The sequence below is a fragment of the Salminus brasiliensis genome, chromosome 13, assembly GCF_030463535.1.
Source record: "Salminus brasiliensis chromosome 13, fSalBra1.hap2, whole genome shotgun sequence".
In the NCBI taxonomy this organism is placed as follows: Eukaryota; Metazoa; Chordata; class Actinopteri; order Characiformes; family Bryconidae; genus Salminus; species Salminus brasiliensis.
Genome location: NC_132890.1, coordinates 21,020,558 through 21,037,353, shown reverse-complemented (window position 1 = coordinate 21,037,353; position 16,796 = coordinate 21,020,558). Strand labels below are relative to the sequence as shown.

At 40.3% G+C, this 16,796-nt stretch overlaps 1 protein-coding gene across 1 annotated transcript in view; it reads right to left on the bottom strand.

Moving 5' to 3' along the window:
• The window catches only part of LOC140575553 (SH3 and multiple ankyrin repeat domains protein 2-like), a 125,938-nt gene that overhangs the window by 55,172 nt on the left and 53,970 nt on the right, over positions 1 to 16,796 (bottom strand). Inside the window, exons 11-15 of the mRNA XM_072695940.1 lie at positions 14,542 to 14,681; positions 13,350 to 13,463; positions 10,332 to 10,413; positions 6,845 to 6,927; positions 3,832 to 3,956 (exon numbers count right to left, since the gene is read on the bottom strand). Of these exons, the coding sequence (XP_072552041.1) occupies positions 3,832 to 3,956; positions 6,845 to 6,927; positions 10,332 to 10,413; positions 13,350 to 13,463; positions 14,542 to 14,681 (544 nt within the window). The remainder of the gene's footprint in view (positions 1 to 3,831; positions 3,957 to 6,844; positions 6,928 to 10,331; positions 10,414 to 13,349; positions 13,464 to 14,541; positions 14,682 to 16,796) is intronic.

Genomic DNA, 16,796 nt, shown 5'->3' with positions numbered 1-16,796 from the left:
TACCAATACCCATTCCTATCCATATTCATACCCATCTATACCAATACCCATTCCTATCCATATTCATACCCATCTATACCAATACCCATTCCTATCCATATTTATACCCATCTATATCAATACCAATTCCTATCCATATTCATACCCATCCACATCCATATTCATACTCATCTATACCAATACCCATTCCCATCCATATTCATACCCATCTATACCCATCCACATCCATACCATCTAGACCAATACCCATTTACATCTATATTCTTACCTATCTATACCAATACCATCCATACCCATCCACATTCATACCCATCTATACCCATCCACATCCATTTTCATACCCATCTATACCAATACCCATCTATACCAATACCTATTTACATAATAGATAAAGATGAATATAAAAAATAGTTTTAATGAACGTTCCTGTTATCAATAAAACTCCAGCGTCTTTTACCTGTCAAAAAATAAAACCATGTGCAAAGTAGACGCAGTAAAATACAACAAGCTAAACCAGCTTTCTCATCATTTTCCAGATCAGCAAACATAAAAACAGGGAGCTTTAAGTTCCAACGTATTTTATGTCACTGTTACTTTTCTATTAGTGACTTTTATTTAGACACGGTCTGGCCAGAGCCACAATATCCTCAATCATCCTCCGCTTGCGGTATAACTAGCAAGCTGATTGACTCTTTTTCTATAGATAAAGGGAGGGACTTTATCTATAGACAGACGCTAGGTTCAGCATCATGAGAGCTTCCATTCATATTTCAACCAGTAATCGGTCTCCTCATTCATAACGTCTCTGGGTAGACTTACTTTTTACACTCCTTTTTACACTCAGCCAGTGTCCATATAAGACTCCCACGCCTCACAGAAATAACTCTACTCTCCAGATGTCCAGATGTGTGGCCGTGTTGCCTGTAGCGTTTTTCCACACGCTCCGTTCACATGACAGAGAGCTGCTCAATCTGTGTGTTTTTACAGCAGCTCTGCATCAAGATCGAGGGATTTCTTACTGTAAAAAATAGCAGCGGCAGTAAATCTGTGCTCCACATTGTTATGGTTAGACCATGGCGATAAATGCACAGTTCACATGCGTCCCCAACCGTTCCCAGTTCCACTATTTTGGTCATGGATTTTAGCCAATTAATTTGATCAGTTGTTGCACTCCTAATGCCCCCAATCTATAGCCTCGCTCATTAATATCCATACCCATCCATAAAGAGACTATTTATGAGAAAAGAAGGTTATGCAGGCATTCTTCTAACAAAAGCAAACTGTGGTAAACTCAGCTTGAGCACAACCTAAGTCTGATGCTGTATGTGAAAAGAAAAAAGGAAACAGTATATTCATATATATCACCATATATTTTTAAGCTCAGCTCAGGTCACAGACCCCTAATCGACACAGACATGTAGCACAGGTCATATGACACATTGGGGTGGTAATATGTTATACTGCTGTATTAAAATGAAAATTAGTTCACGGCCAAATAAGCTCATTCCTCCATCTGCACTTAATTTAAATTTTATTTCAAATGTGTTTATATAGAGCCTTTTACAACGAATGTTGTCAACGAATGTTGTCAAAAAGCAGCTTATAGACATCCAGGTCCGAGCCTCTTTTGAGCAAGCCAGTGGCAACAGTGGCAACCTTGAGAGGAACCAAGACTCAAAGGGGGAGTCTGGTTGACACTAGATAGCACAAAAATACTGAAAGAGCCACAGGGTGGGGGCGCAGTGGGAGCTCACTGATTGGCGACTCTATGTCTGTGATTTGAGCCTCAGTTATCTGGAACACTGCGGTGGTGTGCTGAGGTGTTTAGTGTGCACGGCAGAACCTGTCTTTCAATTTGCCTTTCTGTTACTTCCAACACCAGTCGCTCCACTTTGCAAGTCTCTGTCTCACACTAAACTAGGGCTGCACCCAACGATTAATTTTTTAGATTCATGATTAAACTCATTTTTAGATTACTCTAATGTGAGTGTATTAGTAATGAAACTAATTTCTCCAAAATAATAAAAAGAAATCATTTAATATTGCAATATTATTTTTTTTTGCCATTTCTTAAACACATAGTGTGCACTTGAGGGCACTATTCTGTTACAAAAAAAGTACTTATTAACAGCTTTACAGTCAAACATAAAATCTCCACCACAAAAGAAAGACATTTAACTATCTAACAAAATAAATAAAACAATGTACAAATCAAGCCACTTCCCGGAGGAACACTAGAGCTTGTTTTACAGTCCAAAATAAAATTCTTTCACAGTATTTTAAAAAATATTTTTTGAGTAATGATGTTTTTTTTTTCTTAAAGAATATTCTCAATGAGTAGTTTCCGCAAAAGTTTACAAAATTTTTGTAGCTGCAGCTTGCGCTCTGGATAAATTCATAGGTGTGTCAAACTTTGCTACCCATCGACGCACGTTTTGCAAATCGACGTCATTTCCTAATCGATTATGTCCAAGCGTCGCCACAGCCCTACACTAAACACTTGTGTTGGTAGCTCAGCAGCAGCTGAACTGAGCTCTCTGATCCTCCAGGTGGCGCGGTAGCTGAGCTAGTTAAGCAAAGGCTTTCTGTCCTTTCAACAGCAGCCGCTCGATCTGAGTCATTCTCGTCTAAGCGTTACTTTTAAGTTTAAGTGCTTTGTCAGACAGACTAGAGTTTGTTCTGCAGTAAGCAGACTGTTATCCTGCTAGCAAAGCTAATGCTTACCAGCTTCAGAGCAGTTTAACTGCGGCTGTTGACAGACTGACAATTTAACACCGACTGAATGATAAATATAAAATTGCGCTTGTCCACTGCTTTTTTTTTTTTTCACCTTGTGAGCAAACTGAACTTTGCATTTCATCATGTTTCAGTCTTCAAATAAGGCAGGTTGAGGTGGTACAGAAGCCACAGTAATGTAGCCCCCACTCATGCCCCTGGTCAGGCCCCTGTCCCCAGTAACAGAGAGACCTGCAGTAAATGTATAAACCTACAGTAACAGCACAGCTCTCAGCGGGCTACAAGAGCACAACACCAGTTTTGCAGAAACACAGTTAACCCATGCTGAACCCAGCCTAAATCCAGCCTGACTCCATACTGAACCGGGCCTCAAATCAGTCCGAACCCAGCATGATTCCATACTGAACCCAGCTTGAACCCAGCCTGACTCCATACTGAACAAGGACTCAAATCATCCCGAACCCAGCATGACTTCATACTGAACCCAGCTTGAACCCAACCTGACTTCATACTGAACCCAACCTAAACCTAGCCTGACTCCATACTGAACCGGCCCTCAACCCAACCCAAACCCAGCATAATTCCATACTGAACCCAGCTTGAACCCAACCTGACTTCATACTGAACCCAACCTAAACCCAGCCTGACTTCATACTGAACCGGCCCTCAACCCAGTCCGAACCCAGCATGATTCCATATTGAACCCAGCTTGAACCCAGCCTGACTCCATACTGAACCAGGCCTCAACCCAGCCGGAACCCAGCATGACTCGATACTGAACCCAGCTTGAACCCAGTCTGACTCCATACTGAACCGGGCCTCAAATCAGCCCGAACCCAGCATGATTCCATACTGAACCCAGCATGACTCCATACTGAACCCAGCTTGAACCCAGTCTGACTTCATACTGAACCGGGCCTCAACCCAGCCCGAACCCAGCATGATTCCATAGTGAACCCAGCTTGAACCCAACCTGACTTCATACTGAATCGGGCCTCAAACCCGGCCTTAACCCAGCACGATTCCATACTGAACCGGGCCTCAACCCAGCCTGAACGCGGCAGACAGGAACAAACAGAACCACCTTGATCTTACCTCGATGAGGAAGTCTCCTGTCCGGAGCCCCGCCTGCCAGGCCACACCCCCCTCATCCACTGACTCGAGGTACTGCAGGGCTGGAAATGCAGGAGTGGGCGTGAACTCCTCTATGGGCGTGTCCGCTGGGAGAGGGCAGACAGAGAAGACAGATAAAATGTACCGTCCATTCTACAAACATTCTGTAAGGTCTAACTGTGTCACTCAACGGTTCACTACAATCACTCTCCCAGGAGAAAGGAGCTGATCTGTACTCTTTTATACCCAAACTGTTCAATAAACAAAGCCTAGAGTGTATAGAGGCAATGCAGCTGATTGGTCCGAAAAAGCAGGGATGTCCCAATCCAGGGTTTTTTATTTTGCCCTGATCCGAGCTGAGTACCTTGACCCCTTTCCACAGGAAAGCATCCTTACTTGATGCTGCTTAATGAACATATCCCTAAACAGTATTTGTAGCCAGGAATATTGATTACCCTGTAACCTGGGACCTTCCAGACAGGTGTCTTAACACTACAATCATCTGAGACACATTCACTGCACTCAGGTGTTCTCCATTTCACTGAAGCCCTTTTCAGACATGCACGGTAACCCAGAACTTTTCCAGGCATTACCTGGAGGAGCTGTATGTGTGAATGCAAATGTCTGAATCATTTGCAGCGGACATTACCCGGGCTTTATCCTAGCAAGTCCCCTAGTACAAAGTCTGGGTAATGTCCGAGTGAGCCCATGTGCAAATAGCGCAGGTAGTTTTCCAGAGAACACCTGCATGTGCTACACAGGCGTCACTGCTTGCTTAAACCATGCGGAACATATACTGTAGTGTCTGACATGGAAAATCCCCGGCTGTACCATAGATATGTGAAAGGGCAACTGCAGGAAATGTCCAGGTCTGATTCTCCAGACGTTTTCTGGGGTTCATATGTGAAAACGACTTACTAGAATCCACTGCATGGACCTTCGTTGAATACTTTTTATAGGCACTGTTTTACAGGTGTTCCACTGTAGAGGTTCCACACTGCAGACTTATAATGTTGACATAGCGGCACAGCAGCAAAAACAAAGGATCGGAATTAAACAGCCCATAACCATCTAAATCAGGGCTTAAGATCTACTAGATCAGACAGGATCCCTTATCTAGTCTACTACCCTAATATGTCTTGTGTCTTGCTTACCAATCCTTATGATCCACATTTGTGACAACACAAATATGCAAATTAGATTTGAATCAACTCAGTCCTTTAACCAGCAGCTGTAATTCTGCACTGTAAGGTGTGTGTGACGTGCTGGAGTGTGTTTAGATTTTTTTAAGTGAAAGCAGTGAGTAAAGAGCTGTAGCCCACTCATGACCCCTCACACACACACACACACACACACACATATACATTGCTGACTGGGGCTCAGCCCCTGTCCTTGTGGATGCGAAAAGCAGCGCTGACAAACTGACACTTCTCATACATCAGCCTTTACAGTAACACACACACACATACACAGGAGGAGGTACTGAGAAACTGAAAAACAGAGACAGTGAGAGGAAAAAAAGAAAGATAAACACACACTGCTTTGCTTTCTCTCTGAACTATAACTCTGCTCATCATCAGTCATATCACACACGCACACACACTGCAAGGTGTAGTACACTCACACTGACATTTAGTTCTCACACTCTCTGAGCTAAAACAGCACATGTAGGAACACACACACACACACACACTGTGTTTAAGTGTGTGTGTGCGTGTGTGTATGTATAATTTCTTATCTTTACCCCCTCCCCCCCTTGGTAGAAAGCTACAAAGACCCCTACTTCTTCTGAAGTGTGTATGGGGTGTGAAAAGTGTGTATGAGTGAATATAAGGGTATAGTGTGTGTATATTGTATATGAGTGTGTAAAGTAGGTGTATAAGTGCTTATGAATGTATGAGTGTGTATGTATACTTAGCTTATGGTTTATATAGCCTGACCTTTAATTTTCTTCCGAACTAAGTGTGTATCTATGTCATAATGTACATGCGTGTACTGTACATGAGTGTGTACGGGAGTACAGTGTACATATGACTTTGTATGGTTTATATATGTGAGTGTATACATAGTGTATGAGTATGTATAGTGTGGAAGTATATAGAGTGCATGACTGTGCAGAGTGGGTAGTAAGTGTATAGCATGTTTATAAAGTATATATGACAGTGTGTATATTGTGTGTATGAGGGTATAGTGTGTCTATAGAGTGTGTGTGCTTTATGTAGTGCTACCTTTACCCCCCCCCAGAAGGGAGTGTGCTTATAGAGTAACAGTGAGTTTACAGGGTTTAGTTGGTGTATACTGTATATATGAAAGTGTATATTGAGTGTATAGTATGTTTATAAAGTATATATGAGAGTGTGTATGAGGGTATAGTGAGGGTAAAGTGCAGAGTGTATGCGCTTTATATAGCACTACCTTTAGTAGTAGTAAACCCTATAGTGTTTAGTGCGTGTATAGCGTGTAGTGTGTGTACATTACGTTTATAAAGTATATATTTATGAGGGTATACTGTATATAGTATGTTTAGAGAGTATGTTCTTTATGTAGTGCTACCTTACCGCCCCAGAAGACAGTGTGCTTATAGGGTATATAATAAATTCTATGTATGAGTGTATGTTCAAAGCGAGTGTATAGGTCTATAATTACTTGTATAGTGTTGAATAAGTGTACAGAGAGTATAGTTAGAATAGTTAGTATAATGTGTGTATAGTGTGTGTGCTTTATATAGTACTACCTTTAGTTCCCCTGCTTATAGGGTATATAATAAATTCATGAGTATATATTAAGTCATGTGACTTTACAGTGCATGTAAGAGTGTGTATAGTGCACAGTGAGAGTATGTGCATGAGGGTATAGTGTGTGTGTATATGTGTGTGCATCCCACCCCTGTGTGTGTATAAAGTTTTGTGAGTGTGTATAGTGAGCGTATTTATGTGGATGCAGGAGTTTATGAGTGTATAGACTGTAGAGAGAGTGTGTGTGTGTAGTCTCTTACCTTTAGCCCCCCTCAGCACGAACCCGAAGCCCTCCTCCTGCTTCTTCTGCAGTTCCACAGTTTTCTGCTCCAGTGCGCAGTCGCTGTGGAGGAAGCAGCGCGCGAGGCGCCCGTTAGTATTTGTGCAGCCGGACACGCGCATCAGCGCCCTGCGGCCCGGGCGCGCGTGCATGGTGAACGTGTGTGTCAGTATGTGTGTGTGTGTGTATGTGTGAAATCAGTCCAATTCAGACGAACGCAGAACCGAACCAGCCCAACATCTTCATCATCCTCCTCCTCCTCGCAGACGGGTGGCGCGCGGGAGGCCGGAGCGGCGCGCGCACCGCGTGACGTCGCTTAGAATCATCACCCGCTAAATAAATGATGAAGACGACGACGATGATGAAGATGATGATGACGATGGCGAAGATGATGATGATGAAGGGGCGCAGCAACACGGTGAGACGCAGCACGCAGGTAAACCAAGAACGCGCACGTGGAGCATTGGTGAGAGGGAGAGAGAGTGCGTGTGTATCTGTATGTAAGAATGCGCGCGCGCGTGTGTGTGTCGCTACTTCTCTCATCGATCGCAAAAATCCGTCAAGTTCCAGCAGCCCCGCGATACCAGAGAGAGAGAGAGAGAGAGAGAGAGAGAGAGAGAGAGAGAGAGAGAGAGAGAGAGTTGGGAGGGGGGCATTCGCATGCGTAAAGCAGTAGAAGTTCAGAGAATCTCGCTTCGGTCATATATATTTTAAAAAAATCATATATAAAGTATTCATATTATATATGTGTATATATATAATGTACATATATATATATATCACTGTCTATAATTAATAATTATTAGTTTTATATTTGGGTACTTTCTCCCACTGGTAAACCGACAAGCCCCGCCCACCTGCGTTAGGATTGGCTACTGAGCATTAAATACAAGCCAATCCAAGTCGATGAGGGCAGCACTACCCATAACCAACCTCAGCACAGGTGGGCGGGGCTAGTCAACAATACTTTGATCACGATTGGGTTGGAAAGTAACAAAAACAATAATAATAGTAATATTAATGACAACCATTATGAGGGCGGTGCTATTACTAGTCAATCCTACTGCAGATGGATTGGGTTGGTTATTTTACTTTGATCAGTCTCTTTACAGATTTGGGTTGCAATGTAATTAATAATAATAATAATAATAATAATAATAATGTAAATAATAATCATATAAAGAATAATAATTCCGATAATAGTCCAAATGAATGAAGACTAAACAATCTCAGTATGTAAATGATAATAACAACTAAAATAATTGGATTATTATTAATAATTAATAATAAAAATAATAATAATAACTTGTTGGAAAGGTGTGTGTGTATGTGTGTGTCTGTGCACGTGTGTGAGACAGGGAGAGAGAGACACTTCTGCAGTCCTAGCAACAGTGTGGGGGAGATGCTTAGTTGCCTTAGCAACGCAATCCGGTTTAAAAGACGCCACGCTGATGTAGGAGCAGCAGACAGGTTGTGTGAAACCGCCGCACCTTCTCTCTCTTTCTCTCTGTCCCTCTCCCTCTGTCTTAAACTTGAACTCACACACACACCCACGATAAGAACATCAACCACCCTAGGCTCCACCCATAAATGACCGAGAGAGTACTATGAGAGTACTATGGTCACCTTATTGTCTTGTGTTTAGTAATGTCTAAGCTTAGAGGTATCCTTTGAATTATTAGTCTATTCTAACTAGCTAAGGTTTTTCTTGGGTAAATAGCAAAGCACTTTGTAAGTCGCTCTGGATAAGAGCGTCTTCTAAATGCCGTAAATGTAAATGTAAATGCATCCCTATATAGCAACTGTTGCTAGGCTGGACAAGCTTTACTGAACTATACAACTTTTCTTGGAACTTACAGGAGCTACAGTCTCTGATTAGAGTCAATATTAATAACACTCTAAATGTAGGTATTGTGATGTACACTGAGGTGGAGCTACAGTCTCTCATTAGGGTGAATATTAATACCACTCTAAATGTAGGTATTGTGATATACACTGAGGTGGAGCTACAGTCTCTTATTAGGGTGAATATTAATAACACTCTAAATGTAGGTATTGTGATGTACACTGAGGTGGAGCTACAGTCTCTCATTAGGGTGAATATTAATACCACTCTAAATGTAGGTATTGTGATATACACTGAGGTGGAGCTACAGTCTCTCATTAGGGTGAATATTAATAACACTCTAAATGTAGGTATTGTGATATACACTGAGGTGGAGCTACAGTCTCTCATTAGGGTGAATATGAATAACACTCTAAATGTAGGTTTTGTGATATACACTGAGGTGGAGCTACAGTCTCTTATTAGGGTGAATATTGATAACACTCTAAATGTAGGTATTGTAATATACACTGAGGTGGAGCTACAGTCTCTCTTTAGGGTTGAATGTGAAGCTTGTCTAGTTGAGCAACAGTGGCTTTGACAGAGCGTATTAGTAGGCTGAGTATGTTTAGGCCAGTTTAATGTAATAAGGACAGAAATACACAAATATTTAATGTCTCATTGTTGCTGACCTATTCTGTGAGAGCTTTCTCACAGCTCTATCTCTCTCTCTGTCTCGGCCCATATCCGCCCGTGGACAGTTTGCATTTCATGTAAAATTTAACGGCACCTTCTGTCAGTTTAAAACAATCCGGATGAATATTTAACAGAGTGAGCGAGTCACAGTGTTTCAGCCTCTGGGGAAATTCAGCTCAAGTTGGAGAGAAAGCAGATCTTTTGAAATATCTCATTAAAAAGTCACTCTCACTGCAGAGCTATGAAGTGCATTTAGCCCAGAGATGGAGAGATATAAATATTATTGCACGATAAATGAGTACATCATGGAAAACGACTCTTTTGCTTAAGCATAAGAAACTTCTACCTTGCACTTCCGCTCACTGGCCACTTTATTAGAAACACCTACCTAGTACTTCCATTCACTGGCCACTTTATTAGAAACCCTTACCTTTTGCATCCACTCACTGGCCACTTTATTAGAAACCCTAACTTTGAGCTTCCACTCACTGGCCACTTTATTAGAAACCCTAACTTTGAGCTTCCACTCACTGGCCACTTTATTAGAAACCCTAACTTTTGAGCTTCCACTCACTGGCCACTTTATTAGAAACCCTAACTTTTGAGCTTCCACTCACTGGCCACTTTATTAGAAATCCCTACCTTGAGCTTCCACTCACTGGCCACTTTATTAGAAACCCTAACTTTGAGCTTCCACTCACTGGCCACTTTATTAGAAACCCTAACTTTGAGCTTCCACTCACTGGCCACTTTATTAGAAACCCCAACCTTGTGCTTCCACTCACTGGCCACTTTATTAAAACATCTACCTTGTGCTTCCACTCACTGGCCACTTTATTAGAAACACCTACCTAGTACATCCACTCACTGGCCATGTTATTAAAACATCTAACTTGTGCTTTTACTCACTGGCCACTTTATTAGGAACACATTCAGTAGGTCGTACCTGGAGGCGTCAAAGCTGTCGTAAGAGCCCACTGTGTAATGCCTGAAGAGCTTCTTCCTGTCTGTTCGTTCCGCTCGACTCTCTGGGGAGAAATCAATCACAGTGTGTTCAATAACCAAACACAGCAACACTTCATCAATCACTTTACTCCAGACAGCGCAAAATCAGTAATCAATAATACTCTTTAAAGCAGGAGTGGAATCAAATCCTATTGACTTTCTTTCCAAAACCCTGAATCTCAACTCCCAACACTAACAGAAGCAAAGATCATTAGCATACAGCACTGAAATAACCTGTGTGTGTAAAGTCCGCTCCCATCGCATTATTACTGTAAATCTACTGAAGGCCGCTTCCTCCTTTTGGGCAGTGGGTCGTTAGCAAACAAAACAGATATATAAAAACATACATTGTAAAAACCTGGTTAGCTTTTTAGAAATGTGAGAGTGAGAGACTTACCAGCATCGAAAAAAGCTAGCTAAGTGATTGCACTAATAAAATGTCCATTAACAAATTCACCTAAAATACAGTGGGGAACCCTCAGGGTGTTCTAGGTCTAACGAGTTTCATTTCAAAGCCCAGGATAGTCTGTCAATTCCCAACATGAGCTTTATCATTTATCATGAAAACAGCCTAAAAATGTTTTCTGATATGAATTAATAAAGGTAATATGAACTAACATTTTTTTATTTTAATTGGATGGTCCATTATAGATGTCTCATAGATACTCATCTGACATGCAGCTAACATTCAACTGAATATGTATTAAATACAACTGAACAATGTTGAATGTAAATGACTGTCTATTGAATTTAACCCTACACCTAACCCTAAGCCAATCCTTACCCAAGTAAAGTGATACAGATTCATCTAATAATAAAAATAAAATCGCTGCAGTTCAATCACCACCTTTACATCGATGGATTTTTACACCCATCAGGTGGCAGCTGGTTGAGTAGTGTGTGCGTGTGTGTGTGATTAGGAGTCATCAGCATGCACATGCTAAAGCACTCACATCATTAGCATAGTGATAATATTCTCTTCCACACACTCATGCTCTACACTCTAACAACCTGATTCATCTGCGCCTTTAATTAAACCTTGCTTAGGAGGCACCTGTTTCTGAGTGTGTGTGTGCGTATGTGTGTGTGCGTGCGTGTGTGTGATTCATCACTGGATGACTCCAGCTACAGCTCATCACACTCTTAAACAATCACAATCTTTTTTTTTTGTTGTTTTTTACGTCACTTGTTTATGCATATTTTAAATCTTCTTTTAACAGATGATATACTAATATAATCTGATGGTATTGTTATTATTATTATTGTTGTTGTTGTTGTTATTATTGGAAATTGTCAGCCTTTTCTTTATATTGTAGTCTGCAGAAGGGCTACACTCTGGAAACACCTACCTTGTGCTTCCACTCACTGGTCATTTTATTGGAACCCCTACCTTGTGCTAAAATCAGTGTATCAGGTGAGTGAAAGCACAAGGTAGGGGGTTTCTAATAATGTGGCCATTGCGTGAAAGCACAGTGTAGGTGTTTATTAAAGTGGCAAGTGAGTGGAAGCACAAGATAGGGCGTTTCTAATAAAGTGGCCAGTGAGTGGAAGCACAAGCTAGGAGTGCTCATTAATGTGGTCAGTGAGTAGAAGCACAAGGTAGGGGTTTCTAATAAAGTGGCCAGTAAATGAAAGCACAAGGTAGGTGTTTCCAATAAAGTGTCCAGTGAGTGGAAGTGTAAGGTATTTGTTTTTAAAAAAGCCCTCAAAAAGACACTATCCGTTTAAGACTAAACAGATCTCATTGCGGGACGCAGCTGATCCAGCACACTGGTTGTCGCTATTCCAGCAGCTGAAACAGCAGTGACTGGTGAAGAGAGTGGATGAAGGACAGCGAGCTTAATAACGTGTGTGTGTGTGTGTATATATATGATGTCACATACACTGAAAAGAGTGTGTGTGTGTGTGTGTGTGTGTGTGTGTTTGCACTCTAAGAGCTGAGAGAAGTCAGATATGCTTCAGTTCTTCTCTATTAGAGCTGTGTGAGTGGATTCAGGGCTGAATAGCTGCAGTTATGTAACAGTGTTAAGATGACAGCAGAGCACAGTAACCTCAGTCTAACAGGCAGAACACACAGACCTGCAGATCTGATCCTGTAAATGTTCTTCATACCTACAGAGCCTCAGTGGGCCACACACTTCACACACAGGCCTCCAGAACATTAACATTCTTTACCCTATTATTGAATGGTTTAGAATCATATTAATGTCTTATACAAATCATATCATATAGCAATATATATATACACATACACACACAAAAACACACATACACAGATCAGACATAAGCGAAAGACATTGATTATTTTCATCTAGCAGGGAGGTCTTGTGGGGTGTTGCTGTTATGCAGTGGTCAGTACCTACCACAAATAGTCCAAGGAAGGACAACCAGTCGTGTCAACAGAGGCAACTAAGGCTCACTGATGTCATCCATGGAGGCCCCGTTCTCACAACTTACAGGACTCAAAGGATCTGCTGCTAATGTCTTGGTGCCAGATACCACAGAATGCCTTCAGAGGTCTTGTGTAATTCATGCCTCGAATGGTCAGATCTGTTGTGGCAGCGCTAGGGGGACCTACTCCATATTAGGGAGATAGTACTAATGTTGTGACTAATTGGTGCATATCGGTGCGTATGTATCAATAAGCAATGATAACATGATCCATATGTATTATCTATATATATATATGATCTATATGTTTACTGTATTTTAGGACACATATGCACCCATAAGTTAGATGTGTAATACTGTAAAAGCAAGAGTGTGTTACAAGAGTTCTATTCATAAAATGCTGAGTGTGTGTGTGTGTGTTTGTGTAAGCATCATGTTTTTAAGTGTACATGCACTTATTTTTTTTTCTGCCAAGAAACCAGAAGGCCAGACCTGAGGCAAGAGAGAGAGAGAGAGAGAGAGAGAGAGAGATGCCACTACACGCTCACACACACGTGCAGAGACTTACGCGGTCTCTCCTCATTGGGTTTGGCAGGAATTTCTTCCACGCAGTCTGCGGGGAACCAGCCCACATGCCCGCGGGCGCTGCCCTCCCAGTACCCGCCTTCACCAATACTGAGAACTGTTCCAACAAGAGCGAGGGAGAGAACCAGAACACAACAGCATCAGACAGAAGTGGCACCATATCCACTGCTTTACAATATCTCTGAAACTACACTCACTGCGTACACCTGATACACCTGATTAATATGAGCATAAGGTAGGGGTTTCTGATAAAGTGGCAAGTAAGTAGAAGCACAACGTAGGGGTTTCTAAAAAAAAGTCGCCAGTGAGTGGAAGCACAACGTAGGGGTTTCTGATAATTCCTAAATTCAGTCATGTCACTCCACTGCTGTGTTCTCTTCACTGGCTTCCTGTAGCTGCTGCCTGCATCAGATTCAAAACCCTGATGCTGGCCTAGAAAGCCAAGAACGGACCAGCCCCTCCATACTTGATGGCATTGGTCAAAAGCCATCTGCGCCTAGAGCCCGTCGAGCTTCAAGTACGGCTCGGCTTGACCCGCCATCCCTCAAAATCTGCGAAAGACAGGCTTTTTTTCTGTCCTGCACCAAAGTGGTGGAACGAGCTTCCCCTGGGTGTCCGAACGGCCGAGTAGCTCGCTGTCTTCAAACGCAGACTGAAGACCCACCTCTTCAGAGAGTACTTGGACGAATAGCAGAGTGGTCACCTTATTGACTTGTGTTTAGTAGTGTCTAAACTTAGAGGTATCTTTGAACTATTAGTCTATTCAAACTAGCTGAGGTTTTTCTTGGGTAAATAGCAAAGCACTGGATAAGAGCATCTGCTAAATGCCTTTAATGTAAATGTAAATGATAAAGTGGCCAGTGAGTGGAAGCACAAGGTAGGCTGTTTCTAATAAAGGGGCCAGTGAGTGAAAGCACAAGGTAGGCTGTTTCTAATAAAGTGGCCAGTGAGTGGAAGCACAAGGTAGGCTGTTTCTAATAAAGTGGCCAGTGAGTGGAAGCACAAGATAGGCTGTTTCTAATAAAGGGGCCAGTGAGTGAAAGCACAAGGTAGGCTGTTTCTAATAAAGTGGCCAAGTGAGTGGAAGCACAAGGTAGGCTGTTTCTAATAAAGTGGCCAGTGAATGGTGATACAAGGTAGGGGTTGCCTTGTGTGTTGATTGTGTGCAGGCTGACCTTTGACCCTGTCATTTTTGTAGAGAGTGATCTCTCCCTCTGTCTGAGGCTGGTAGGGTCGAACCGCCACAAAATGTCGGCCAGGAACAGCGCTGTAGAGCTTCCTTCTGGATCCAGGACCATCAAGACTGGAGTTGGACCTGTAATAGAGGGAGACTCTTACTGACCTATACTATTATTCGGATGTAAAAATATAATTACAGAATAATTACAGTCTATACTGGTTAGGTATATAGAGTGTTACATTCTAGATGAACAGGTTTGGGTCTTACTGTTTGTTATGTTTTTCCAAAATGAAATAAAAGGATTTCAGCTGACAAAATGTTCATTTCAGTCATTATTACATTTTCTGTTGTTTTTTTATTATTATTATTATTTTACTCTCAGTGAAGTGTCTTTTCTTCTGCATCATGCATAATGTGGGATAAAGATATAATATAGTAATATTGTTATTTTGAATATAATCACTAAAGGTTTGGAATCACATCATAGCAATATAATATGACCATATTTGCTTAATGTGACCAGGAACACTAACAATGACTAGGTCAATTTAGGTCAACAATACTATGTTCCATATATATTTTATATACACTATTCTATATCATGTACATATAAAGGGATACACCTATCTATCTATCTATCTATCTATCTCTCTCTCTCTCTCTCTCACTATATATATATATATATATATATATATATATATATAAAATCAAATCAAATTTTTATTTGTCACATACATCGTAATACACAGTGTAACTTGCAGTGAAATGCTTTTTTGACAGTCTGCCCACATCAAAGCTATACAATAAAGATCTAAATTTAAACTTAACTAAACCTTAACTTAATGAAGTAAAGTGCAAAAGAAAAATAAAATAAAAGTTACATTTAAGTTAAATTTAAGTTAAAAAATAAAATATAAAAATATGAAAATATAGAAATATAGAAATAAAAGCAAAAAAAATATATAGTAAGTATATATATATATATATATATATATATATATATATATATATATATAGTAAGTAAGTAAGTATCTATATGTTATATGTTCCATATATATATATATATATATATATATATATAAACCTCCCATTTGTATAAACTGTATTTTACATTTTTGTTGTTTAGTGTAAATAAGTCACATTTTCTACAAAGACACACTTCTGATCTGACAACTCCATCTGCTGGTCAGTGTCTGTAATCACACACTCTTCATACTGAGCACAGCTGAACTGTAGGAAAGCAATGAGTAGTTTGCTGAGTGAGGAAAACTTAAATATACACAGAAAGACAATTAGGGACAATAGATAGAATGTAATACAACGTTTAACATATAGACTGTATTGAGTAGTGAGTTTAACATATTAGAAAAAAATATGTTATTACACACTAAGGTGTATTACTCAATAACTACAGGCACTTTTGTACAAACTGGTGGAGTTATTCTCTGGGAACAGAAGTGTATAATAACACTTTTGTCCCTCCGACAGGCCATAGACTTTTTAAGGGGTTAAACGAAGATGCTTTTTCATTAGAGCTAACTGGTACTCACATGTAATCACATTACACAGCTCTGGCACTTAGATGTTAGATAAAAAAAATAAAAAAACACACTGATAATCTGATCTTCTGTATGAAATCATTTTGATATCAAATAGATTTATTAATACATAATAGAGAGAGTTTATTCAACCAAAGTACCATGAATCATGAGTAGATAGAGAGAGATAGAGAACCTCACTTTAGAGTATGGGGCAGATATTGATGTGTTAGTGAGTATTAAACTCTTATTTACTTAATAAACTCACATACAGCAATGAAACCTGCCACTATCTAGAACCTACATGAATGAAAGTGCTGAAAACTACAAACCATATAAATAACATGTAAACAGAGGTAATAAATCATGCTTATTAAAAATACAACTAATGCATAACAGGGCGGTAACAAAGTGTTTATTGTGCATTAATACTAAACTACCAATGTTACTATTAGTGAATAAATCATTTAAAAACTGTTTTTATTGAACAAAGGACCTTAATAACACATTAATGTATCTCCTTAATATGTTACAGAAATTTGATACGACTGTGAGATTTGATACAATTTTACTTGTATTATGTTATTTGACTGTTTTGATGAACTGCAGCACTTTAATAATGCATATATAATGCATAATGTTTCCCAAGGTTTGGTTTAGCTTCTTGAACCTGTCCCAAAATAGACCAAGAGATAGTATAGTGTTTCTAAAA